Source organism: Schistocerca serialis, chromosome 4 (genome assembly GCF_023864345.2).
Source record: "Schistocerca serialis cubense isolate TAMUIC-IGC-003099 chromosome 4, iqSchSeri2.2, whole genome shotgun sequence".
NCBI lineage: Eukaryota > Metazoa > Arthropoda > Insecta > Orthoptera > Acrididae > Schistocerca > Schistocerca serialis.
The window spans coordinates 862,404,980-862,432,683 of NC_064641.1; the positions used below are offsets into that span (position 1 = coordinate 862,404,980).

The 27,704-nt window shown below is 37.9% G+C and overlaps 1 protein-coding gene and 2 non-coding genes across 4 annotated transcripts in view; 1 reads left to right on the plus strand and 2 right to left on the minus strand.

Moving 5' to 3' along the window:
• Window positions 1-27,704, plus strand: part of LOC126473511 (translocation protein SEC62) — a 136,819-nt gene that overhangs the window by 88,820 nt on the left and 20,295 nt on the right. Inside the window, exon 8 of one of the 2 annotated variants that reach the window (XM_050100611.1) lies at window positions 9,362-10,384. The exons of the other annotated variant lie outside the window; for it this stretch is intronic. Within the exon in view, the coding sequence (XP_049956568.1) occupies window positions 9,362-9,485 (124 nt within the window). The 3' untranslated portion in view covers window positions 9,486-10,384. Of the gene's footprint in view, window positions 1-9,361; window positions 10,385-27,704 lie in introns of those variants that run through there. 2 annotated transcript variants of the gene reach the window in all.
• On the minus strand, window positions 2,326-2,400 carry Trnap-cgg (transfer RNA proline (anticodon CGG)). The gene has a single exon. It is a non-coding gene; the product is annotated as a tRNA-Pro (tRNA).
• Window positions 24,257-24,329, minus strand: Trnaa-agc (transfer RNA alanine (anticodon AGC)). Its single transcript has one exon. It is a non-coding gene; the product is annotated as a tRNA-Ala (tRNA).

Genomic DNA, 27,704 nt, shown 5'->3' on the forward strand with positions numbered 1-27,704 from the left:
GAAAGCGTTACCATCAAAATACCATTCTGGCAGTTACAACGGTCCTTTGTGCGATAATGTACGATGAATTTCCTAAATCACAGAGCATTTGATTCTCATTTTAAAATCAACTTTTTGATGACGAGCGATTTAGATGAATTTTGAACCCAGAAGATCAGAGACATTTATGTCATTATTAAACATTTTACTGGCACATTCCTGTGATGTATCTTAAATTGTAATACGCGCATAAGAGACCAACATTGTATATGAAAGCTTAGCTTCTCTTGCAGTTTATTAATCTTACATACCAATATTATATGTGAAAGCTTTGTGTTTCGTGTAGCAACACTATGTACATTAATTTAAACCATTAACTTTTTCTGTTTGTGTGTTCGTGCTAGCCCTACTCCACAGTGATGTTTGCTATTGGCTGACTAAATCACATGTCATAAGCTCTGAATACCTGGTGTCATCAGCTGGCAAGATCACGTGACATGAGCTATGACTCGCTTACAAAAGCGCATCGCTATCTCAATTTCAGTGCTTCGGGGAGTAACATGCGGTTTTTGGTGGAATTCGAATTTATACTTTCGTAATACGAAAATATGGAGCGTACATGTTGCTGAACATCAAAGATCTTTCCAAAACGCATTTTTTTCCCCTGTGTTTAAATTTCTAAAGTGCCGGGAAATTCTACTCCCGTGTATAAAACCACAATCATTCAAAGGACTTATACAGTTCCGAGAGAAAGTATACTTCATTTAACAGGGAAAAAGTATGTTTTCACCCGGGAGAAAGAGTATTTTTAACTGCTAAATCCAGGAGAAATCCCTGAATTTGTTTTCCTTGTCGGCGTATACACCCTGCAAGAGCATCAAGTACATATTTGATAAATTCTACTATGGCTGACTCCGTGTTTTTGCAACTTCGGAAACCAAACTGTGATTCACTTAATAGATTGTATTTATTCAGGTAATTCGTTACTCTGTCTTTCATTATTGCTTCTATTATTTTTGAGAATGGTGATAGCAGGGAAATGGGCTGGTAATTTTCTATGTCTTCTGCATTACCTTTCTTAAGTAAAGGTACAACTCTTGCCTGTTTTAACTGCTCTGGAAGTGTCCCTGATGTGAAGTATTCATTTATTATATTTGTTAAGGGGCCTTGTATAATCTCCATGCATTGTTTCAGTACACACATTGGTACTTCATCTAAGCCTACTGGCTTTTTATTTTTCAGTTTTTGAACAGTTTTATTGACTTCATTCTCTGTGGTTGGAAGTATCATCATTGTATTTAGTGCAACATTATTTACAGGCGTTATATTTGTTTTGGGTAATTTTTGTTGTAACTTCTCTGCAATACTTGAAAAATGCTCATTCACATAGTTTGCTAAGTCTTTTGTATCATTTATTACTTTATTCCCCTCCCTTAGCCGTATATTATTCTGTGTTTGTTTGCCTCTCCCCATTTCCTTTTTTATAACATCCCAGACTGCTTTGCTTTTATTCTCTGCATTATATATTATTTTGTCATTAAATGACTTTTTTGCAGAAATCAGCACCTTCCTATAGATCTTTTTGTATCTATGATATAAATTTAAGAATTCTGGAACACTGTGACTCTCTTCCATGGAACTGAGGTATTTAAGTGTTTGGGAGGACTTCTTAATCCCTGCTGTTATTCATCTGTTTTTGTGAGATTTTGATACAGACATGCGTATTTTTGGAAATGCCTTTTCAAAGTTCAATTTATATAATGTGGAGAATTTAGAGAATTTCATATTCTCATTGGTTTCCTTGTACACTTCATCTCTGTTTTGTTTTGCTAGTTCTTTTGAAAAATCTTTTATTTTGATTTCTGATATATGTCGTTTGTACGCTTGTAGTTTAGGAAATGATTCGATGCCTGATTTTACTGTTATTATTTTACAGAGCTGGTCTGATAGCCCTAGATCTTTTACAGCTGCATCACATTTTTCCCTGTCCATATATGTGGCCACATGGTCAATTACTGTTGCAGCCATTGTACGAGGGTAATCCCAAAAGTAAGGTATCCTATTTTTTTTATAAGTACATAGACGTGTTCATTTCTACAATGGCTTACATGAGTTTACAGCTTGAACATTTAGCTATTTTTTGACATAATCACCATTTCTGTTGATGCATTTTTGTAGACACTATGGCAGTTTTTGTATGCTCGTGTCATACCAGCTCGCCGCCATGCTGTTCAGAAAGTTATGAACCTCTTCTTTCACCTCATCGTCGGAGCTGAATCGCCTTCTGGCCAAATGTTCTTTTAACCTAGGGAACAGGTATGAAACTTCCTGGCAGATTAAAACTGTGTGCCCGACCGAGACTCGAACTCGGGACCTTTGCCTTCCGCGGGCAAGTGCTCTACCAACTGAGCTACCGAAGCACGACTCACGCCCGGTACTCACAGCTTTACTTCTGCCAGTACCTAGTCTCCTACCTTCCAAACTTTACAGAAGCTCTCCTGCGAACCTTGCAGAACTAGCACTCCTGAAAGAAAGGATATTGCTGAGACATGGCTTAGCCACAGCCTCTCATTCTGGAAGCATCCCCCAGGCTGTGGGTAAGCCATGTCTCCGCAATATCCTTTCTTTCAGGAGTGCTAGTTCTGCAAGGTTCGCAGGAGAGCTTCTGTTAAGTTTGGAAGGTAGGAGACGAGGTACTGGCAGAAGTAAAGCTGTGAGTACCGGGCGTGAGTCGTGCTTCGGTAGCTCATTTGGTAGAGCACTTGCCCGTGAAAGGCAAAGGTCCCGAGTTCGAGTCTCGGTCGGGCACACAGTTTTAATCTGCCAGGAAGTTTCATATCAGCGCACACTCCGCTGCAGAGTGAAAATCTCATTCTAGGGAACAGGTGATAGTCACTGGGCACCAAGTCAGGATTATAGGGTGGGTGGGTGGTAATGTTCCACTGAAACTGTTGCAGGAGAGCAACAGTTTGCTGAGCGATGTGTGGGCGAGCGTTGTCGTGGAGAATGTGTACGCCCTTGCTCAACATTCCTCTTCTCCGGTTCTAAATTGCCCGTTTGAGATTTTTCATAGTCTCACAGTACCTGTCAACGTTAATTGTGGTCCCAGTGATTCAGTTCCGACGACGAGGTGAAAGAGGAGGTTCATAACTTTCTGAACAGCATGGCAGTGAGCTGGTATGACATGGGCATACAAAAACTGCCACAGTGTCTACAAAAATGCATCGACAGAAATGGTGATTATGTCGAAAAGTAGCTAAATGTTCAAGCTGTAAACTGATGTAAACCATTGTAGAAATAAACAGGTCTGTGTACTTATAAAAAATAGGAGACCTTACTTTTGGGATTACCCTCATAGTAACCCTAGTTGCACTGTAGACCAATTGGGGCATTCTGAAACTTTGAAGGATATTCATGAGGGTGCTGCTGGATTCATTTATGACATTAGTGTTAATGTTAATATCCCCATACAGAATTGAACTTTGTACTTGAGACTTTATCTAGAACTTCCGTTAATTTATTGAAAGAAGAGTCCACACTTCCACTGGGAGATTTATGCACACACAAAATGATTAATTTCTTGGCGATATCAAGCCCTGTTAATTCAATAGCTAATATTTCAAAGTGTTTGTCTTCACTTGCTGTACTGAGGTCATGTCTTGATTTGAACTGTGTTCCTTTTCTGATACAAACACGTGATCCTCCACCCCTTGAAGCAGTTCTGCAGTGAGAGCTTGCCCTTTCATACAGTGGTAATACTACATGTTCAATTTCTGTGTCTCTGCACCAGTGCTCAGTAACACAAACTAATTAGCAGTTCAAAGATGGGAGGTCAAATTCCAATAGTTGTATTTTATTTTTTATTGATCGCATGTTTTGATGGATGTGAAGCTGGAGTGGGAAGTGGGTGGAGAACAGAGATTGGCAAAGGTTTAGATGGGAGTGGGGGGAAGGGATGGGGATGTTGTATGGCATGCTCAGCAATTGGGTGGTCCAGCTCTCACTCAACCACACTTTGGTAGTGACCATTCAAGTGGATAGACAGCTTGTTAGTGGTCACGCCCACATAGAGTGCTGCGCAATGATTGCTGCCGAGTTGGGAGACTACATGCTAATTACACAGGTGGCCTTTACTTAGATGGAATAGGAAATGCCTTTGAAAAGGCTGAGTCTTGAGGAGGTGACAAGTGGGTGTACGTAAGAGACAGATCTCGCATCTCGGTCTTTTACAGAGATATGACCTATGGGACACGTCCCTTTACATCAACATCCCAATGCCATGGCCTCCAGTATGCACCCAACATCCTACACAATATCGTTCTTCATCACAGTTCCACCCCTGCCCCCAACTCCTCACCCCATGTCTCACATCTCAGTAAAATACTAAGGTGCCAGACCTGTCCCATACATCCAACCACTGCCACCAACTCCAGTCCAGTCAAAGACATTTCTTATGTCATCAAAGGAAGCTGATGTTGTTTAAGTCTCCTGTCTCATAAGGACCAGTAAGAACATTCTAGTTTTGAATGACAATTCTTCATGTCGTACAAATTCTAGAGGAGTCATTCTCAGTTTGACTGCTTAGAACTTGGCTGAAATATGTGTATGAATGTGGGGCAGTCATCAACAGTTATAAAGAATATTGCAGTACATGTCATGGAAAGTCTTCTACAATGGAAGATCATTAGTGAGTTGAAGTGTTGTATCCAGTGTCTCAAGATTCCTTGTCTTCAATGAGTAAGGTGGTATTTTTGGTATACTATAATCCTGACTGCAAAGACCAGCCAATAACTTTTGTCTTTGAAGACATATTCAGTGGACCAGGTTAATTGCTCTCAAACTTAGAAGGAAGTGTTAGTGGTAATATGTGGTGCTCATAAATGTAACCTGAGTGCTGGCTTGTGGGACAGAGCGTTGAGCCAGACCTGGGTGGATGCCATGCAGTGGATTAACAACCATTGCTATGGTAAACCAGCCAGACTGAGTATGGTTTCTAGGTGATTTTCCAAGGTTGTTTAGACCAATGCTGAGTTGATCTGCAATGTCCACCTCAGAAAATATGATACACAAACACTTGAAATGTGATAATGCACAAGACAAAGATTACGGGAGTCACAGGCAGATGGCACTCACAACTTCCCTCCCTTAGGACAGTAGCAACAGGTAGAGCATTTGACCACAAAGTTAAAATAAAGTAAATTTGCCAAATAATGAAAAATAGCTGACTCCGTACTACAGGATAAACATAAGACTGAGAGACCATGTCACTACATTTCTTATGGAAAAAATTCTCCTAATGACCTGTTGTAAATAGCTCTTTTTCTTCCTTGGCCTCCAGTCTCAGCTCCCAGAAAAGACAGTATGACAATTGCTAAGTTCAGCCTTGACACCTAAACAACTACTAATATGACATCCATTACAGGCTCACACATTCACATACTGATGCCCTTTCCTGGCCATGCATGTAGTCCAGCCGCAACTAAGATAGGCTGAGAAATATAAAAATAAATGTTTATAATTCTTTGCTGAAGATATTTGTCTGAATTATACTGATATATGAAACTCTAGACAAGAATAGAATAGAAGCTATTGAAATGTGGTACTTCAGAAGACAGTTGAAGATAAAATATGTATGATCTTAGGCTTTCCCAGCGAATTAACTGTTTGTACTGTTCTCGGGTCTCCAGCCAGGTGCAGTCGTTTTCAAACCACGATATTTCGATGGCGCCGACCCAAAGCGACTTCCGCGCCCAACGAAGGCCACAGGACATCTGATGGTCCACAGTTTGCATCCAGCAGCCAGCAGTCCGCCCCTCCCCACAACCACTCCACGCAGTGCCGCATGCGGCATGACTCGGAGGAAAGGGTGGGGAGCGATCAGAATATAAAGGGGAGGAAATTCAGCAAAGACACTCAGTCTGCAGGTTCTAACAACCCTACCACAACAAAGGTCAAAACTTAATTATGATTGTGGTGTTGTTCACGCTGCTAAATATTGCATTTTCGGGCAACAACAAAGTTATATTATGTGGCAGGTGTCATTGGAGCACAGTTAATAAAGTCATTTCGTGAAATAATGGATAAACTAGGCACTCATCTTTTCGTGTTTCCCACACTGGTCTCGTTGTGAAATCATGGCTCAATCGTCGAAAATCTAGGTGGTGATGATTCCAAGCTCGGATGCAAAGAGGCGTCTAGGTGTTACTCTGTGATATTCAAAAGTTTTATAGATGTGTTTCATAAACCATTCTTGAAGATTAAACTTTTGCAAGTTAGCACAGTGGTGATGTAAAAAAGTAATCAGCACTGCGAATTTAAGTTACACTTCTTTTTTATTATTTTTGTAGCAATAACACTTCACAATATAAAACATACTTGAAAATATCTTCCTCACTGTTAAAGTTCACACTTCATAAATTGACTACAATTTGCGTCTTTTCAACATGACGACCAAGACTTGACTCTCTAATAACCGCTTACGCGCCCAAAAATCAGAGTTAGAAGTATGTCAAAGATCATAGTGACAAAAGAAAGAATACACATAAGAATAATATCATTGCAATATAAACATATCGATGTATCGAAGTACCTCTACATTAATGAAATCAAATCTGAATGTTGTCTCAGAAATATGTTAACTACTTTACAGAAACACAGTAGAATATTGCTGGTATCGAGAGGTTGAGGTGAGGTACCTTAATGGTTATGTAATTCAAGTACCATTACAAGTATCACCTGACGGCAAGGAACCCTGTCGAAATATCGTGGTTTGAAAACGACTGCACCCGGCTGGAGACCCAAGAACAGTACAAACCTAAAATATGTAGTTCGGGTAACAAATGAAGAAGTGTTCTATTGAAATGGGAAGAAAAAAAGCTCTGGCACAATTTGACAGAAAGAAGTGGTCAGTTGGTAGGACACATCCTGCGGCATCAAGAAATAGGCAGTTTGGTTTATGGAGGGTAGGGGGTGGGGGGAGGGGTAAAAGTTGCAGAGGGAGACCGAGGCTTAGCACAGTAAGTCTCATCTCAAATAGTTATAGGTTGGAGTAGCTATGTAGAAATGAACAGTGCTTGCACAGGGTAGACTAGCCCTTGGACTGAAAACCACAGTAACGACAACCACCACCAGTGCTCCATGAACCCAGTGTCTAATTCTGAAGTGGCACAGTTGGCCAAGGCTTTCAAAGACCAATTTGAAATAACAGTGCCATTAGTAAAAGTTTCATGATGGCAGTTGTTAACAGTCTTAATGAATTACATGAAAGACGTTCTCAAAACATGACATAGGCTATACACATAAAACTCCAAGAATTTCAGAATTTTTTTGTAATACACTAGAACATTAAGGAAAATAGTACTGATTTCATAAATGGCTACATAGGCTAGTAATTAATACACTAGAACATTAAGGAAAATAGTACTGATTTCATAAATGGCAACATAGGCTAGTAATTAAGTTATTTGGCTTGTATGCTGAAAGTTGTGGGTTCTCACCCCATCATGTATGATCTAGTTTTTTTATGTCTTTATGATATGTCTGCACTATTTATTCAGTATTTATTTTTATTGAATTAATTGGTTAAATATGTTTCCTTCCCCCACAATTCACAAAAATTTAGTTGTTCTCAACAACTTTGCCCAAATTGTATTTATTTGATTGCAGTGCAGCTGCTCTCTTCACAAGCTGAAATAATGAAGTCACTAGTAAAGCTTCACTTAGGCTGCTGAGTTATTGGCTGCAGCATATAGATTCGCTGTGGAGGACATAGGTCAACAAATTTTCTTTATATTCACTTCAAAATTTTGTATACCTCTGGCATTGGCTAACTCCTTTAGTTTCTCTAGGTTCTCTCTCCTCAGCTTTTGATTTGTGCTGTATCCATTCTACAGGATGGATCTGGAGCAAGGGATAAATATATCTCTATTTAACCAACAAATCCCATGGTGTTTCCCAAACTAGTTGCACCTGCCATCCAAGTAACTGCTTTCTTGAAAGCTGATAGCCATTTCTGTTTCCTACTGATATGACAATGATATTTCAAAGTGTGCTCCATTCTAATTCTACATATTTTGTGTTCTGTCATGACAGTTTCATTTTGAGCTTTAAACACATCAAAATTTTCCCTACAATATAAATTAGGATAGATTACTACTCATCACATAGAGACGGCCTCGAGAGGCAGGCAGGCACATTTAAAAAGAGACTGTAGATATCATTAATGTGTCAGACTAAGCCTGAATGAGTCCAGGCTTCAGTGCCTAGAGATTAAAGTGTCCATTCCAAAAACACAATAGACCAAAGTGTTCTTGAGTTACAGCTTTGTAGGTAAGACTGTCTGACATAAACTTCTCTGCTACCATTGGTGGTCAAAGCATAGCTAGTGGTTCCTCTTCCATCTGTAGTCCTATTGGGCATTTCCGACATCGTCTAATTTGATCCACTTGCAGTTACCTGGCTAAGACCTGTTCACACCTGCCCTATATAGGAAGCTCAGAAACAGTCTGAAAAGTTTGTAAGGGTGTTGCTGGGTAGGCTGTGCTGAGAAATAAGTGTTAACAAAAAAAGTTCAGTATGCTACACTGTTTCCAAGTTATTTAGCATTGAAGTTAGTGCACCAGGTCATCATGCATGCAAATTCAGTCAGAGGTGGTGTCTCCAAACATGTTCTTCATTCGGTTTCCTCAAACCAAATTAATGTAGCTTTTGCGCACTTGTTTAAATTTATCACTACCAAAAAAGGGACTTCTTAAACAGTAATGAGCATTTCAAAAAGTGGTAACTCACAAATGTATATGCATTAATGCATTTTAGCATATCCAAGTGCTTGAATTTTTGTGTGCGGTGACCTCATTGGCTAACTTCAGTGCTAAATAACTTGGAAATAGCACAATGTATTGATTTTTTTTGTAGCAGTTATTTCTCAGCGCAACCACCCCTGCAACACCCTTACAAGCTTTTTAGACTGTTTCTGACTACCTGGTATATCTATAGGTTGTCCGTACTAGCCATTGACATGCCACAGTATAGCTGACAACCACTCAACCCAGTGTCACAGAAAAGTCTGTGTGATGCATTCGTATACAAACAAGATCAGGTCAGGGAGGTGTCATTCTACACTTCCTCTCCCCATGCCACTTGTAAATCATTCTATTTCATTGTCAAGAAAAATAATCATGACTGATAAATTGAGGTGATTTTACTGTAGCATTCCAGCATAAAACTATTAGGATTCTTTGACATTTCCATTTTTGTATGTTTTTGTGTCAGTACTGTCATCAATTTGCCCAATTAAATTTTTCGGGAGTAGTGTATAACTTTTAACACCTGAAAATAATTTCTTTAAGTAATAGTCATTAATAAATATATGAATTTTTAACAGGCTTGCAGCATCAGATGATGCAGAAAAAGAAGCTGAAAATTCTGAAAGTGAGTCAGAAAGTAGCCAGAAATCTCAAACAGGTAAAGATTTTGAGATGGTAGAGAGAGAAGAAGTAGAGTCTTAACAACAGAATATTTGTTAATAAGTTTGCATAAAAAATCTGTTGGAAGGCTGAAATATCAGCACAGCCTGCAGTAAAGTTACTTTCACAATTTCTGTCAGTTGTTTTGTAAACTATAAACAGAATCATCTTGTAAGGTAATTAACTGCTGAAATATAGCACATTCAGATGTTCTGGATATATTTTGGCCAAGTGGAAAACTTTGTTTATGGAATCATGGAAAGTGTATTAGTTCAGGAGCTTGCCACTTTTTTGTCACATTGTTTGCACTTAAACTTTAAAATATTGAAATGCAGTACACAGGATAACTATATTTGAAACATCTGCATTTTATTAATAAAACAGTTATTTCATTACATGTTGCATATATTTATTTGCTAGCCACTCAGGACAGAGCTAGTTTCATTGGCAGTATTGTTAATATGAGTGGTCCTCTTATATAAACTTGTTGTTGTAGTAAGCAATGTTTTAGTTAATGGAGTTTCTTCTTTCTCAGTGAAATCATTATTTTTATGTATTTCCTTGATGCAAAGCTGCAGAATCATATCTAGAGAAATGAACACGTAATTGAAAGTGTTTATTTAAAACATGATCATCATGAACACACAAAAATATGGGAATAGGTTGTATTATTGTGTACTGAGATTTCATGACTGAGGGTGCTGATTTCTGAAATTGTTGTGTGTCCTCTCGTGTAAACCTGTGAAATACATACGGTGGTGAGAAAGTCTCATATTAAACAACTGTTATTATTATTATTATTTACTGTACAAGACAAATGTTTCCTGTATGAATAAACAGTGTTAGCTTTTATCTCACCGTGGGTGCAGGTGTTGGAGAGAGAGATTCGCTACATTACTGTAATATGAAGAATAAAAAAAAATTGGTGGTGACATAGTGAATATGTATATAACTGTTTTGAGCTCTACACAAATCCTAATCATTCCAAGTGCATTTCATTTTTTTTTTCTCCTCAATTTTCCCTAGCACGAAGTTTTAAATACACATTTTACTGTGAATTTTATGAATGATATTATGCATTACTCTCAGAGTACACTATGTCATAAGAGAAACTGCACGGAACATTAAGAAATTTGTATGCAAGCTTGTAAGCTCTGTGTTTTTGTATTCAGTGACGTTATTTTCCAGTGGTTCATTTCATTGTGATATGACGTACAAAATAGTCAGTATACTGCCTTTATTTTCTGCAATTGGGTCCAAAATGCTGAAAAATCTACAAAGATCTGAATTTCATTTATCTGGTTATATTCATTCCAGTTGGCATTGTGCTGTTATATTCTGTAAGTTCAATGGAGCTGGGTTTTATTATCAGTTAACATTATCCTGTTAATTCTTTTCAGATTGTACATTATATGGTGTATATGGCAGATGTATTTTTATTTTTGGAGTAATTTACATTGCTATTGTGTCATGCCATGTTGTACTCCATTATTTCTTTGAAACATTCAAATTAAAGTCATAGTTGGTCAAAAATTAATGACTGTTATGTTTTTGGTGCTTGTAGCATCTGTGTAGTACTTAAAATGCTAGAAAGAACGCATTATATCCTAACTTAATTTTGCTACTTACGATGTGTCATTTACTGTGGGAATTTTAACTTCTATTTAACAGCTTAGCAAAATAGTGCCAGCAAATGCAAAGTTACTTTTCAATTAAATAAATTTATTGCAATAGCCACCTGATTTATATTATGTTTACCAAAAAGATACAATGTATTTTACTTATATGAAACTTTGTATTATTTAAGCCATTTTCTTATAGTGGAAATGAAAATTTCTCAGTAAAGCTTGTCATTTCATATATATAATCCATTAGCAAAAACTACATGTCCTTCATAGTTTTGAACTTTTGTTTAGTTTTTATCAATAACTAGCTGCGTCCTGAACGTGCTGCAGTGCTTTTTTTTCTTTCTAGTAAGGTACACATGTACAGTGCTGACACATTTACATGAACAAAGTAATGATGTTTTCTGCATTAAATCAAATTTGAAAATGTTTCTATAAATGCTTTGGGATGTACTACAATATTCTTGATCTTTCTGGCTGCTGCAAAAATAAACTTTTCTCTCTCTCTCTCTCTCTCTCTCTCTCTCTCTCTCTCTCTCACTTGTGTGCATGCAACATATAATTGAATACATGAAAAGCTTGGATTTTCCAGATTTAACCCACACACTTAAAGCAATTAACTTTGCGCCTTATTGATGGTCATTGAGAATGCAAACCAAATGAGAAACTGCAGTTGTTTAATTAGTTAGTTACATACTTGTTACATAGATCAGATTTACAACATGTATATCTAAGTAAAAAATTAAAATATAATATTCATATGGCTGTATGCTGGCCATTTGCAGTTTTTTTTGATTGCTGATTATCTTTACTCAAGAATATCTCTGTGTTATAGAATGAGTTGTTAAGGAGAAAGCTCTTTAATCTATATTTGAAAACATTTCTACTATGTCAGACATTTTATTTCCGTGGGTAGATTGTCAAAAAGTTTTATAGCTACATGTTTTACCCCTTTCTGTGCCAGTGTTAGATTTATTAAAGGGTAATGCAGCTTACATCTACATCTACATGGATACTCTGCAAATTACACTTAAGAGCCTGGCAGTGGGTTTGTCGAATCACCTTTACAACAACTCTTTATTATTCCACTCTCAAACAGCACATGGAAAAAATCAACTCCTGTACATTTCTGTACCTTTCTGTACGAGCTCTGATTTCTCTTATTTTATGATGATGATCGTTTCTCCCTACATAGGTCGGCATCAATAAAATCTTTTCGCATTCGGAGGAGAAAGTTGGTAATTGAAATTTTGTGAGAATATTCTGCCACAGCAAAAAATGCCTTTGTTTTAATGGTATCCATCTCAAATCATGTATCAGGATAGAGTAGCATGGAGAGCTGCATCAAACCAGTCTCAGGACTGAAGACCACAACAACAACAACAACAAGATATCAGTGAGTGAAAGTATGCTAAATATGTTAACTTACTGACTTCTGTGTGCCCAAAGTTGGCAATAATACAAAATGTGCTGCTCCTCTTTGAATTTTCTCGGTGTACTCCGTTACTCCTATCTGGTAGGGATCCCAGATCGCACAGCAAACGTAGTGTAGGCAGTCTCTTTAGTAGATCTGTTACATTTTCTAAGTTTTCTGCCAGTAAAATGCGGTATTTGGTTTGCCTTCCCTACAGCATTTTCTGTGTGTTCTTTCCAATGAAATTGTTCATAATTGTAATTCCTAGGTATTTAGTTGAATTTACAGCCTTTAGGTTAGACTGATTTATGGTCTAACCGAAATTTAACAGATTCCTTTTGCACTCATGTGGATGATCTCATATTTTTCAGTTTTTGGGTCAACTGCCAATTTCCGCATCATTTAGATATATTTTCTAAATTGTTTTGCAATTTGTTTTGATCTTCTGATGACTTTACTAGATGATAAATGGCAGCATCATCTGTAAAGAACCTACGACAGCTGCTCAGATTGTCTCCTAAATTGTTTATATAGATACGGAACAGCAGAGGGCCTATAACACTTCCTTGGGGAATGCCAGAAATCGCTTCTGTTTTACTCAATGACATTCTATCAATTACTACAAACTGTGACCTCTTCGACAGGAAATCATGACTCCAGTCACCTAACTGAGATGATATTCCATAAGCACATAATTTCACTACAAGCTGCTTGTGTGATATAATGTCAAAGGCCTTTGGGAAGTCTAGAAATATGGAATCAATTTGAAATCTCTTGTCAGTAACACTCAACACTTTGTGTGAATAAAGAGCTAGTTGTGTTTCACAAGAACAATGTTTTCTAACCCCATGTTCACTGTGTATCATTAGACCATTCTCTTCAAGGTAATTCATAATGTTCGAACACAATATATGTTCAAAAATCTTGCTGCATTTTGACATTAATGATGTGGGCCTGTAATTTAGTGGATTACTCCTGCTACCTTGAATATTGTTGTGACTTGTGCAACTTTCCAGTCTATGGATATGGATCTTTCATCAAGCGAGCGGTTGTATATTATTGTTAAATATGGAGCTACTGCATCTGCATACTCTGAAAGAGAGCTGATTGGTATACAGTATGACCAGAAGACTTGCTTTTAGTAAGTGATTTAAGTTGCTGCACTACTCCGAGGGCATCTTCTTCTAAGTTACTCATGTAGGCAGCTGTTCTTCGTTCAAGCTCTATAATATTTACTTCATCTTCTTCAATGAAGGGATTTCGAAAGGCTGTGTTTAGTAACTCTGCTTTTGCGGCACTATCATCGATAGTATTTCCATCGATAATGCGCAGAGAAGGCATTGACTGTGTCTTGCCGCTAGCATACTTTACATATGACAACAGGTTTCGAGACAAGATTTCATTGTGGAAACTATTATAAGCATCTCACATTGATGTCTGTGCTAAATTTTGAATTTATGTTAAAGATCGTCAATGTTGGAGATTTTATGTTTGTTTGAAGTTGTCACGCTTTTGTCATTGTTTCTGCAACAGTGTTCTTACATGTTTTTGTACCAAGGGTGATCAGTTCCATGATTTGTTAATTTATTTGGTATAAATCTCTCCATTGCTGTTGATACTATTTCTTTGAATTCAAGCCACATCTGATCTGTACTTACATTGTTAATTTGGAAGGAGTGGAGATTGTCTTCCAGTTAGGGGTCAAGTGAATTATTATCTGCATTTTTGAATAGATATATTTTTCGCTTTGTATTTGGAGGTTACAGTATTCAATCTCGCTACGATAACCCTGTGTTCACTAATCCCTGTATCCGTTTTGATGCTCGTTATTAGCTCAGGATTATTTGTTGCTTAGAAGTCTAGAGTGTTTTCCCAACCATTTACTATTCACATGGGCTCACAAACTAACTGCTGGAAATAATTTTCAGAGAATGCATTTACTACAATTTCAGGTGATGTTTTATATGTACCTCCAGCTTTAAACATGTATTTTTCCTCATTGCACTTGTGAATATATCTGTTACTCTCAGTCTTAGATTGTTGGATACAAATTACATATATGAATAAATGTACTGTGAGGCTGTAGTTAATATTCCTAGATTCTTAAAGCGATACCTACAGGTATGCATATGAACTCTGCACACAATTCTAGTTATTTCCTTTCATGCAATTAATAGTTGCCTAATGCAGGAGTTGCCCCAGATTATCATCCCATAAGATATCAGAGGGAGATGAATACACTAAGCAGATTCAGAAGGATGTAGGCTACAGTAGGTACTGCGAGATGAAGAAGCTTGCACAGGATAGAGTAGCATGGAGAGCTGCATCAAACCAGTCTCAGGACAGAAGACCACAACAATAACAACAAGATATCAGTGGGTGAAAGTATGCTAAATATGTTAACTTACTGACTTCTGTGTGCCCAAAGTTGGCAATTATTCTTATGGCCACAACAGCTGCACCTGAACGTTTTAGCAGTTCTGCTGTATGGTTTTTTTCTAGTTTTAAGTTTTTATCACTGTACATCCCGTAACAACTTACTGTTTTCTATGCTGTTTATTATTTCTTGTTGGTCTACTAAGTTAATAGAAGGTGGGATATTTTTAACATACAAAAAAAATTTTCTCTCTCTCTCTCTCTCTCTCTCTCTCTCTCTCTCTCTCTCTCTCTGTCTCTCTCTGTCTCAAAATCTAAAGCTAGCTCATTAATGCAAATCCATTAAGTAACTTTCACAAAAAAAAAAAAATCATTTACTATTTTCTTTATTGATGCCACTTTGCTCGGTTTTGCAACAATATTTGTATCATCCACAAACTAGACTAATGCTGCCTCTTGATACAAATAAAATGGTAGATCAAACAGCTGAAGGTAACTTCCACATTCTATTGCTTAAAAAAGAACTAGACCAAGCATTTTTTGAACTACATATTCCATAAAAACTTAACTTCCATAATAGAATATTATGACTGACACAATCAAATGCCTTCCATAAGTCACAGAAGATCCAAATGGTGATGTTTTATCATTCAAAGATTTTATTATGTGCCCAGTAAATGTAGGAATAGCTGAATCAGTAGAACGGCCTGTGCAAAGATAAGCACTGTCAGGCACGGCCAGTGCTTGAATGGGTGATCATCTCGGTACGCTGAATGCTGGTGACAATTTTCCCTTTGCCATAACAGCAAAGAGGGCAGGAGGAGGGGTGGTTGTGTAAAGTCCCTGATCACCAGTCTTTGTGCCAATGTCCTCTTTTCAACTCCAAACACCTCTGCTGTTTCCCATGAAGTGAGGGCATGTAACAGTATTGATGGTAATCCATCTGTCAGATAGGAATGTTAAATTCAACAGCTCCCTTGGTTCTTTTCAGTTGGAGTAGGCTATGTGTTGGCACCAGGTTCACCTTTTCCCTTCTCTCATCATCTCCAACATGAACACAACAAAAGACAACACACACACACACACACACACACACACACACACACACACACACACCACCACCACCACCACCACTCTCTCTCTCTCTCTCTCTCTCTCTCTCTTACAGTCGTCTAAATTTAACAAGATACACTCACTCCCTCAACACTTTGCAAAGGAAAGATGTCTGTGGGCATGGTGGATAGGAAAAGTCTTTCCAGTTTGGTAGCTGCACCTGCCCTTCGGGATCTTTTAGCCCTTCATGCCATACAACTTTATTTTACTTTCTCGTCTGAACTGTTAGCACCAATTTTCTCAGTTATTTTTTTAAAAGTAATTATTAAAAAATCTGCTGAACATGAACTTTCTTTTACAATGCTCTCTTTCTCATTAACAGAAATGTCATCATCTTCCATGGCTTTTGTCCTTGCCTCTCTTTTGACAATATTCCACAATGATTTTCTTGTATTATCTGATCTGTCAATTTTGATAAGATGTGAATACTCCTGGATTTTTTTTTTGCAATGTCTATTAATATGCTACTATAATATTTACAAGTAGAACGTATTTCTGGGTCATTACTTGTGGCTGTTTTGTTGTGAAGAGACACTGATACTTTTAGTGATCCAAGATTTCCAAATTACTTGTCATTGTTAGATTGAATTATCTTTTTAGGAAAACTACTTTCGTTAAGAAATATGTTCAATTTATAGTGCATTAGACTCACTGTAAAGCTTTCTTTAAAATCTTCTGTAGTTTTGGCATTAATCAACCTCACTGTTTTCCAAACTGTACATGGAGCTAACTTATATACTGTGCAACATGATCTGACAATCCATTTACCAAATAACAGCATGTGTCTCATAAACTTTTGCTTGAATATGATATGTAGAGCACTTGTACATCAAAATCACCACAGATTAATCATCTCTCCTGAAAATTTCTCAATTAACCAGTGAAGACCTGTTTACTGTAACAATAACAAAGTGTTTTTTACACCATAAATGTACCAGATATGGTCCATCATAGATAGGTTGTAGAGGTTTCCTCTGTGCATCACCTTATGAATATATGTGATGAGGTCATGAGTTGAAGATGGATGAAGACAGACATTGTAGCATGGTGTTGAACATTTATTGGTTTTAACAATGCTGTGCCCTGTTTTGAATTGAAAATGAAAGTTGGAATGTCACACTCCACTGGTGTATGATTGAAGGAATTGACTGGAAGTCTAGTTGTCATGCCATTAGGCATTTCTGCTGTGGCGGTGCTTTATTCTGGAATGACATAAGCATGGAGAGAGAATGATATTGCTGGTAAGTTGGGCTCTTAATACTGTCTTGATGTTGCAATGCCATCATTCATCTTTGCCATTCAGTGCTGAATGATAATCAGTGGTTTTGAAGTGGTGTATAGGGCCTTTGTGAAGTGAGGTAACAACTGACTGACTGCCATCCTTTGTTGGTGGTGACTCCAAAACATGCGAACCATGATAATAAGAGAGTGCTGACAACATTTCTTTGTAGATGTCATTCAGTGATCCCACTAGATCAACGTGTACATACAAGAAGCAGCTGTCAACTTCAGTAAACCTCCACAAGCACCAGTGGAATGTTTCGAAATTTTTACTCATTGACAGTAAACAAAGCTTTTGCCCTCAGGTTTACATCTTGTTTAAATGAAGGCCAAGTGTCGTCAATCAAGTCTACAGTACCTTTGATGCCAGGGTGAGCCAAGTCATGTAGTGCATGAAAGAGTTGTTGCCAGTAGGATGGGAGAGCATATGGCCTAAGTTTACTTGTAGAATTATCACAAAGTAGCTGTGACCCATCAGGTAACGTATTGCTACAAACACTAAGGGACAGGAGTCTGAATTCTTCTCTTGGTCAGTTCTGGGCCACTGCCTTTTGCGTTTACAATAACTTAATATGAAATGCTGAGTAGCAAATTGATGTCGGCAGCTCAGGAACATTCTCTCCTCCAGGAAGGCATCAAATATTTGTGATGACTGACAGAAATTCCAGATGGCATAGTTACCTGGGTGATGCTTTTCCTGGACACTGCTTAAAGGGAAATGTTAATGGCTTGAGGTCTGTGAATTCTCTGCCTTCCAGAAGGTAATGAAAGTGTTTGACTGCAGAATATGCTGTCAACAAGTCATGATTGTAGGTGCTATAGTTACACTGTGCATCGTTGAGAAACCTGAAGCAAAACGCAAGTGGCTCAGGTTTTCCTTTTTGCAGTTTGCATAAAGAAGTGCCTATAGCACATTGTGAAGCATCAACCATGAAAGTTAACTCTTTGAAGGGCAGGCAAAACTGTAACTAACTACATACGTAGACTGTTTCAATGGGCGGTGGTCACTGTGGCTAACCACATAATATTTTCTCCCTTTGCCGCTCAGGGGCCAGTAGTCTCTCTGCCAACCACCTAATTGTTGCCTAAATTTCTGCTAGACTGCAGTGCAGGTCTTCTGCGTGAATTTTTGCCGCGTATTCAGAAAAATAGTTGATACTTCTTCATTGTTAGCCCTGTTCTTGGAAGCGGCGTGCAGTATTCTCTTTAGCTCTTCTTTATACAACTATTTTTGGCAAGTAATTGCTTATATTTATGTGTTGAACATATATAAGTCTACGTGTAATGTAACTTTAAATTGAAATAGAATTTTCCGTATTTTACAGACAAATTTCTGTATGGTTAGTGCTGCTAACCACCGCCCTTCTGCTCCACCCAGTATATTTTCTTCGTCTCCATCAAATATGTCTGGCCAAAAAGGAATAACTGAGGACGAATGTTACTGAATTTTATTTGAAGAAATACCTTCTAGTGACAGCAGTGTTGACAGTGATGGAAATGACCCCACATTCACGACAAGCTGTGCAAGTTCTAGTCTTGTGTGCAGGCGTGTGTCGAGCAGTAGTGATTCTCGGGATGACAGTGAAATTGATGACGTCAGTGAAAATAATATTTTCCCATCTACTGTTCCATCAACAGTCACGGTAAACTGGAGCCAAGAAACGAGTGTTGACCAAGTGCCATTATTTATTGGAGAAGGTGGTGTGATCACAGAAATAAAGAACAAAGTGAACCTAAAGCCCATTGACTTGTTTGTGAATTTTTCGATGAAACACTAATAAAACACATAGTGTTTCAAACTAATTTGTATGCTACACAGAAAGGCAAAACATTCGTGGCCACCAGCGAAGTTGAAATTAAGACTTTTATTGGAATAAATCTTTATATGGGTATCACTAAAAAGCCTAGCTACAGAGATTACTGGAGCACTGATCCAGATCTTGGTGAAAGTTACATATCAAAACTGTTGCCAGTAAAACGGTTTCGTTGGCTACTGAGTAAATTGCACCTCAATGATAATTCGGTCGCTCCCGACAGAAGCAGAACTACGTCCATTTCTAGACCATTTGAACAGGAAATTCCAGGATTGCTGTAAACCACATCAGAATCTTGCTATTGATGAAGCAATGGTTAAATTCAAAGGCAGATCATCTCTCAAACAATATATGAGGGACAAACCTATAGGAAGAGAGTACAAAGTGTGGATGTTATGTGATCAGTCATCATACAACCTTCAATTTGATGTATATACAGGAAAAGCTTCACATTTTCCAGTAGCAGGGCTAGGATCGAAAGTGGTTCTAAATTTAACCAGTGGTCTTCATGGAAAGAATCATATTATTTTCATGGACAATTATTTTACATCATATGATCTGTTCAAGGACCTAAAATCCAATGGTATGTACGCTTGTGGAACAATAAATCCCAGAAGGAAAAACATGTCAAAACTCAAGGAGGAAAAGGAACTGGAAAGAGGGGAATTCGATTACAAAATAAGCAATGATGGCATTGTAATCTATAGATGGAAAGATAACAGGGCAGTTGGCCGGCCAGAGTGGCCGAGCGGTTCTAGGCACTACAGTCTGGAACCGCGACCGCTACGATCACAGGTTTGAATCCTGCCTCAGGCTTGGATGTGTGTGGTGTCCTTAGGTTAGTTACCGGTAGGTTTAAGTAGTTCTAAGTTCTAGGGGACTGATGACCACAGCAGTTAAGTCCCATAGTGCTCAGAGCCATTTGAACAGGGCAGTCAATTTGATTTCAACATGTCATTCACCATCAGATGTGTCCACAGTAACTCGAAAAATGAAAGATGGAACAATAACCAATATCACTTGTCCAATTGTATTGAAAGACTACAATTCCAGTATGAACTACGTGGATAATTTTGATCGAATAAAGTCAGACAGAAAAAGCAAGAAATGGTGGATGAGATTGTTTTTCCACTTTTTAGACTGCAGTGTAACAAACGCGTGCATTATGCACAAAGAAATCGAAATGGAGCAGTTCTCCAATAAAGACTTCCATCGAGAGGTGTACAAAAACTTATTGGTTCCAACAATAGTTTCAGTGGCAGCTAATTTTGCTTCTGTATCCCAAAGTAGTATAGCAACCCAGATCAAATCGCACAAACCATTCATAGACCAAAGTATTTGCCACGAAAGCAGTAAACATCAAGCATTTCACTCATCATCTAGAAGATGTGCAGTTTGCAGTTCAAAGAAAAATCCAGTGTGTACAGTGTGGATGTGTTCAGTGTGCAAAGTACCTTTGTGTCTGAGAGCAGGCAAGAACTGTTTCAAGAGATACCGCAAAAATTAAAAATTAGTTATTTCAAAGTTCAACCACCAAATATCGAATTTGTATACTGTAATGGGGTGGTGGTTACCTGTAGTAACCACATTTAATCTTAATATTTTGTTGTTGTTTAAGTGAATTTTTACAAACTCAATGAATAAAACATGTCAAAACATTAAAACAAATGTTACAAGTAAAAGAAATTTGAAATGTGCAAAAAATTTTTGTCGCCCCACTACGGTAAATTTTAGTGGTGTTAAGGGAAGATCTGTTGAGGGATGAGTTGCATTAGCTAGTTATTTTAACTTATCGTATGATTTTTCTGTTTCATCAGTCCATATAACAGTGTGATTATCCTTCATCTTTGTTTTCTTGCTCAAATTGAATAAGGGTTGTTGGATTTCTGCATTGTATAATAGAAATCCACCAATCCTAAAAATCGACTTAGTTATGCTGCTGTTTCAGGATGAAGGAACTCCTGAATTATTGTCAGTTTTTCTTTTGATGGTTAAATCCCTTTATGTGACACGTGATAACCCAAGAATGATACTTCTTTCTCTCCAAAAATGCATTTTCCCACATTAATGAAGGTGATATTTATCCATCTGTTCAAGGAGCTGTTGCAGATACATTATATGTTCTTCACATGATTCTGAAGCAATGAGAATATAATCTAAATAGGAACACACAAAATTCAAATCATTCAAAATGCTACAAATAAATTGCTGGTATGTTCGCACTGCATCTGCAAAAAGTCCAAATGGTGTGATAACAGCTTTTTTAGGAACATCTTCTGGCACAACAGGAATGTGGTGATAAGCTCAGATAAGATCAGTCTTACATCTTCCTGCTGGAGAATTGGTGGTTGAAATCTTGTAAATGAGGTATTGGATAGCGGTTTGGCACTTTGGCAGCATTTAGAGCTCTGTTATCTCGTCATGGATGCCAACTTCCATCTTTCTCTGTAACAAATGGAGAGGGCTAGACCAGCAGCATTTAGAAGCACAAATTATGTCAAGGTTGATCATTTCCTGAAATTCAAGTTGTGCTTGCACTGATTTTTCCGGTGACAAGCATCTGGCTCGTGCATGCCGTGGATGTCTGTTGTGATTGTGTGTTGCACATTAATTAGGTTTCTCTGTTGGTACATTTAGGATGTCTCTTTAGCAAGTCTTGATATTTGTACTTTGGGTCAGGTCAGAAACCCTAAACTGTTAGTAGATAAATCTAAGAGCCTGTGCTCTGTCAAGTTACTTTTTTAACGTCAAGCAGCAGGCCACAATGGCTGAAGAAACTGGCAACAGTAATTGCCTGACAAAAACATGTACCAGAAGAGAGGCCATGGAAATCAGCTTCAAATCCTATTTTGAGGGTCAGTGGTTGTTCACCATATGCATATATGATGGAAGCACTTGCAGCACAGAGTTACTGTTTCTGAATTTTTCACAGAAACATCTGCTCTGGATTTGACCAAAAATTGAAGATGTGTGTTGCAATCTGTTATGAACAAGTGGGTGGTGAGAGATTCAGCCATCTCCATTCTGTCCGTGCCAAATGAGTACTTTTGTAGTGAGTGTTAGCGGAAATCTGCCTTTCCAGGTAGGTTAAATCTATTACCGTGAGATGGAAACTAAGCAATTTCAGCACTATACACAAAATTACTGGGTGTCATAATTAGTACTGTTTTGCAACCACAGAAGCCATTGCACTTAAGACTTACCATTTGACTAGCTGCTAGTATAGAATGTGTATTTGAGGATAGTCCTTGAAGAAATGTAACTTCTAAAAGTCATTGGTTACTTGCATTCCAGCAATGCCACGCAACTCTCAGAGCAGAGTAGCTGGCTTTTTGGCTCCTAGTTCTACATCAGTTAGTAATAATAATTTAACTTTGCGTGACTCTGAGTCTTCAAATTCTGTGTTAATGTGTGATCTTGAGTCTGTATATGAGGAAGCTGATAAAGGTTTGGACAGGAAATCTGAAATCAGCTCTGCAACTTCACTATCAAATGATCCAAATACATAATGATACTTTGTCACTTCATCGCTAGTAGTAGTGGTAATAAATTGGGGCTCCACTTGCAAAAACTGTATATTTACTCTCCCCCCCCCCCCCCCCCGCCCCCCTCCAGAAAGGTGTTACTCTCACTGCCTAACACGGTATCTCCATACCAGTGTCATTCATTGGTAAAGATGTTCTGAAAAAATGTTCTTAAATTGCCGCAGTAAAATTGGAGTAATGATTGGAGAGATTCCTGTGTGGTAAAGATAACATAGGGGTCACTGGTTCTGGGATCTAGTAAAAATAATTATTTGTTTAACATCACACGAAGGAAACTACTAGCACACACATATATTTTCTTCAATGTTCATTGCAAAGGAACACGAACTAAAAACAAAAGACAGATTATTCAAAAGTGCATCTATAATTTTTTCAGAGTTTACATTTCACTGTGTCGATTATAGCCACACTTCTGTATCCTAATCTATACAGCATTTACTTATTTCTACATTTTTTAGTACAAACACTTACATTAAGATTTTCTACTGCTGTGGTTGTATGGTGTTAAGACAGACACAGGTTATCAATTTCTTTCCAGCTACTAAGATCTTACAAACAAATAAACAACTCATTTATATTATTTTTGACCCCAATAATATTGAGATGAAACAAGCTGATTTCACTTTTTCCTCTATTATTGTAAGTTTCAAATCAGATGGCATATCAGAGGGAATAATGGGAATAGGTGGAATCAGCACATCATCTCCTTTTGACATGACATTCAGAATTTTCACTTCAGTGACGCTTGGCATCAATCTTTTGACAATGAGTCTGATTCCATTGCACAGTCCTGATGACTTAATGTTGCACAAAAGAATTATTACAGTGCCAGTACTGAGTGACAATCTATGCATTGGCACACTAGAAATAGTGAACAAATTTGAAGACTCATTCGGACAATTTAAAATCTCATCTGAATTCATGACGCTGTCAATCAATTTGTGGTTGACAAACTTGTTCGTATATTGCATAGCCGATTGTATTAATGTTGATGTTCTTTGCTGCCAAAATAACACTTTCACAAAGCCATTGGTGATTTTTGTAATTTGTGACAGTTTGTAGGAAAACTTTCTGAATTAATTGTTCGATTGATAGAACAATGACACAAAAGCTCAATTTGGGATGAAATATATTTTTTGTCGGCATCAGCTGGTACTTTTCCATTATGGGTGTCCACATTGTACTGCAAAGATATGCACATATTGGTCTTTAATATGAGTTTCTGCACATGTCTCCAAAGATAGGATGCTTTGAGGCAAGTGTTAAGTTCATCAGCTGGTGTTGATTTTGATGTGACTAGTAAAGTCTGTCATAAGTGATCTGCTAACAAAATGAGAGTTCCACTAAATGGGTTTTCATGTGCAAGTAAACCTTGAAGATTCTGATCAACCACTTCAGTTGGTATCCTATGTGCCATGGTGCTTTGATCCCAGTCAATCAGTCTGCAAGTTTGCAGCACTTTCACTATCTCATAACTTTTGGAAATATTACCTATGAGCTTCGTTTTTTTGCATATTCCGTGGTGATATGGGCTTCAAATGCATTTGTCATTTTATAGATCTTACAATTACATTTTTCCCTGAGATATTCAAGTCTCTTCTTTATCTACGATAATGAGTGAAGCAGAAGAAATGAATTAGATTTGTGCTGTGGCCAGGACTCGAACCTGGGTCTTCTTGCCTGCTAGGCAGAAATGCTAACCATTATACCACCACAGCACTATGGTTAACATTGCTGCATGAACTAACCAAGCTGCGTGCCCTCCCCAACACAAACTTCAAATCATATTTTCTGTTTATTTTCCCTTATATTGTCACTATTTGCCAGGGCTCTCTGGCATTGGAATAACACCCCAGTGCTGTACGTAATGGGAAAGTCCCTTACCATTTCTTCTGCTTCAATCATTATTGTATATAAAGAAGAGACCTGAATGTATCAGGGAAAAATGTAATTATAAGATCTATGAGATCACCTATGGTATAGGACTTTCCCATTACGTCTAGTGCGGGGGTGCTATTCCAATGCTGGAGAGCCCTGGCAATAGTGACAATGTAAGGGAAAATAAGCAGAAGGTATGATTTGAAGTTTGTGTTGGGGAGGGCACGCAGCTTGGTTAGTTCTTGCAGCAATGTTAACCATAGTGCTGTGGTGGTATAATGGTTAGCATTTGTGCCTAGCAATCACAAGAAGACCGGGTTTCGAGTCCCGGCCACAGCACAAATTTCAATTCATTTCTTCTGCTTCAATCATTATCATAGCATTCGTCATTCACCATACAATGAAGTAGCTGTTGTATCCTGTGTTGCAATAGCCAAAGAAATATAAATTTGAGAGTGAATCTGAGTGAATAGCAAACTGATGAGAAACATTTTTCCTGTGCACCGTTACAGTCTCAGACATAATACTTGGCCGCTGGCCAGCCACCTCAGAGACAAAGTGTGAATTGTCTACTTAAAGTACCAATAAAACAGGACGCCCCTCAAAATTCTGAGTCCAGCCATCTGCATGATCTGGCAACAATGTAAGATGTGGAAGTGTCTGGATGAATTGTTGTATTAATAGAGATTTTAGAGTGATGAATCTGCTAATGGTCTAGCGGTAAACATTGCGCAATGTAGTCACAAAGTTGCAAGTTCATGTCCATGCCTTCCTTTATTTTTGAAACAATGTTTCAGCTGTCACCTAAAGATATCAGTCTGGTGGATTCTTAAAGGTAATTTGCTTCACTTTCTAGTACACTAATAATAGTAAAACATTTCACGAAACAGCTTGTGGCTGCGTCAAGATCAGAACGGTTTATGCTCAAAAAGTTTTCCTTATACTGCAGTGGCACCAGCCACTGCCCAAACAGGCAAATGCAGCACAGTGCATCTTGGGCAAATTTCTGTTCTCACATTGGTAAGCATAAAATTCTTTCTTATTTTAGTTTGATTTTCCAAATGAAATAACTTCAAAAAAACAAGTGAAGACCATGTGCAACACAACACACATAGCTTTGCCAGTAGTCAGTTTTTTATTTTAAGATCTATTATTGGATTTTGCATACTTGAATCTTATGAAAGTTGTTTAATTTTACGAAATAGAGCTGCAAGTGGAAAAAGGTCTAACACTCGCAACATCATATTTGGTTTGAATTTAATGAAGGGGTCCAGGCAGTGGAAGCAGCTCGAAACATTTGTATCCTGTGTGGGGTGAGTACTGTCAGACAAATCACATCAGAAAAGGATTTTCTTGTTTCAGCGAAGTTGTACTGACGTGAATGATTTTCCTCATTCAGGAACTCTCGATAATTGGTGTTAAGTGATGAATTGAAACACTTGCATTCAGTAGGCTGGGTGCAAAGTTTGGGTGTAGGAGTACTGCATGTTCTAATTCAAAGCAACAGGACTCAGAGGGGTGACTATTAATACATTTTTGCTTCAGTATCATCAGTTTGCTCAGTGATCAGTCCTTTGCAGTATTGTTACCATTGATGAGTTAAGATGCCTTTATATTGACTTCTTAAGAAAGAGTCAGTGACTGAGACATCTCCTGAAGTAAATGGCAGTGTGAACAGATAATTTTATTTTGATCTCATGGATCACGAAAAGGTGGTTGTACCTTACAAACTCCACTGCAGTAGTGTTTCCACTGCAGCTAGCATTTTTCCAACAACTGAAACCCCTTTTGGTTGCAGTGTAAGAAAAAGGATAAATAAAACTTCATCAGTTGTTACTGCTGCAAGATGACACACACTGCTGATTTTCAAAACCAAAATTCTCCAGGAGTTTGTTTGGGAAGTCACCCATCATTCTTTTATTCACCTGACCTTGCACCCTCAAGTCCTTATGTTTGCTATTCCTTATCAAACAACCGTGATGAAAATTCCTTTCCAGATGTAAATGCCCTTTAAAACAAGCTTGACAACATCTTTAATTCCAAACAAGTGGTTCCTACGGGCAATAAACTACCTGAGCATTGTCTGACAGTTTTATTTAATGTTAGAGAATATACTAGTGGTGACAATATTATGAAAAGAATTGAGTGCCACTCATGGTATTGCGGAGATGTTTAGTTGCAGACAGGCACAACAAAAAGACTACTAAACACACAAGCTTTTGACCAGAAGGGCCTTTTTCTGAAATAGACAGCATACACACACATTAATGCAAATGCAGCCCTCACACATGACCACCATCTCTGGCTTTTTGTTGTGCCTGTCTGCGACTCAACATCTCTGTTATATGGTGAGTAGCAATCTATCCTTTTTATAATATAGCCATTATTGCATCATGGATTTTTTGTTGTTTGCTATTAGTGATGATTAATTTCTCCTTTATGCTTACTCTTGTGTCCAATAAAGTAATGGAAAAACACCCTTGCAATGTGGGTACTGGAAATGATGAGAGGACTTATGATGCAGAAGTTTTCATAAGATTTCCTTACAGATTTTCAATCTGGCAGATGCTCTGTCACAGAGTAGGTAAAAAAAATGGCTACCATCAAGACTGCAACCGAGACCAAACACGTGTTTACTTTATAGCATGATTTTTATTATCCCAAAGCTAGCAAAGTGCCGTGACTTTCATCTCTCCCATACTACTACAGTGACAGAAAAATCATGATGTAAAAAGTGAGATAAGTTCCAGTGTCTGTGAGAAACAACTTCCACGGACTCAAACCATAAATTTATAACCTGATGTCACACCATAAGTGAAAATCACTCAGATTATTCAGTGGAAATTACAAGAAAATATCAGGTGAATTTGGTGGAACATTTCTGTGCCATCTAAGAAGTAACTTGATGGTCACTGTATTGCCAAACATATTCTACAGTCTAGAAAGAAATTTTCACTCTGCAGCGGAGTGTGTGTTGATATGAAACTTCCTGGCAGATTAAAACTATGTGCTGGATTGAGACTCAAACTCAGGACCCTTGCCTTTTGCAGGCAAGTGCTCTACCAACTGAGCTATGCTTTACCAACTGAGCTACACAAGCATGATTCACAACTCATGCGCACAGCTTTACTTCCGCCAGTACCTTATCTTCTACCTTCCTAACTTCACAGAAGTTCTTCTGCAAACCTTGAAGACTAGCACTCCTGGAAGGAAGG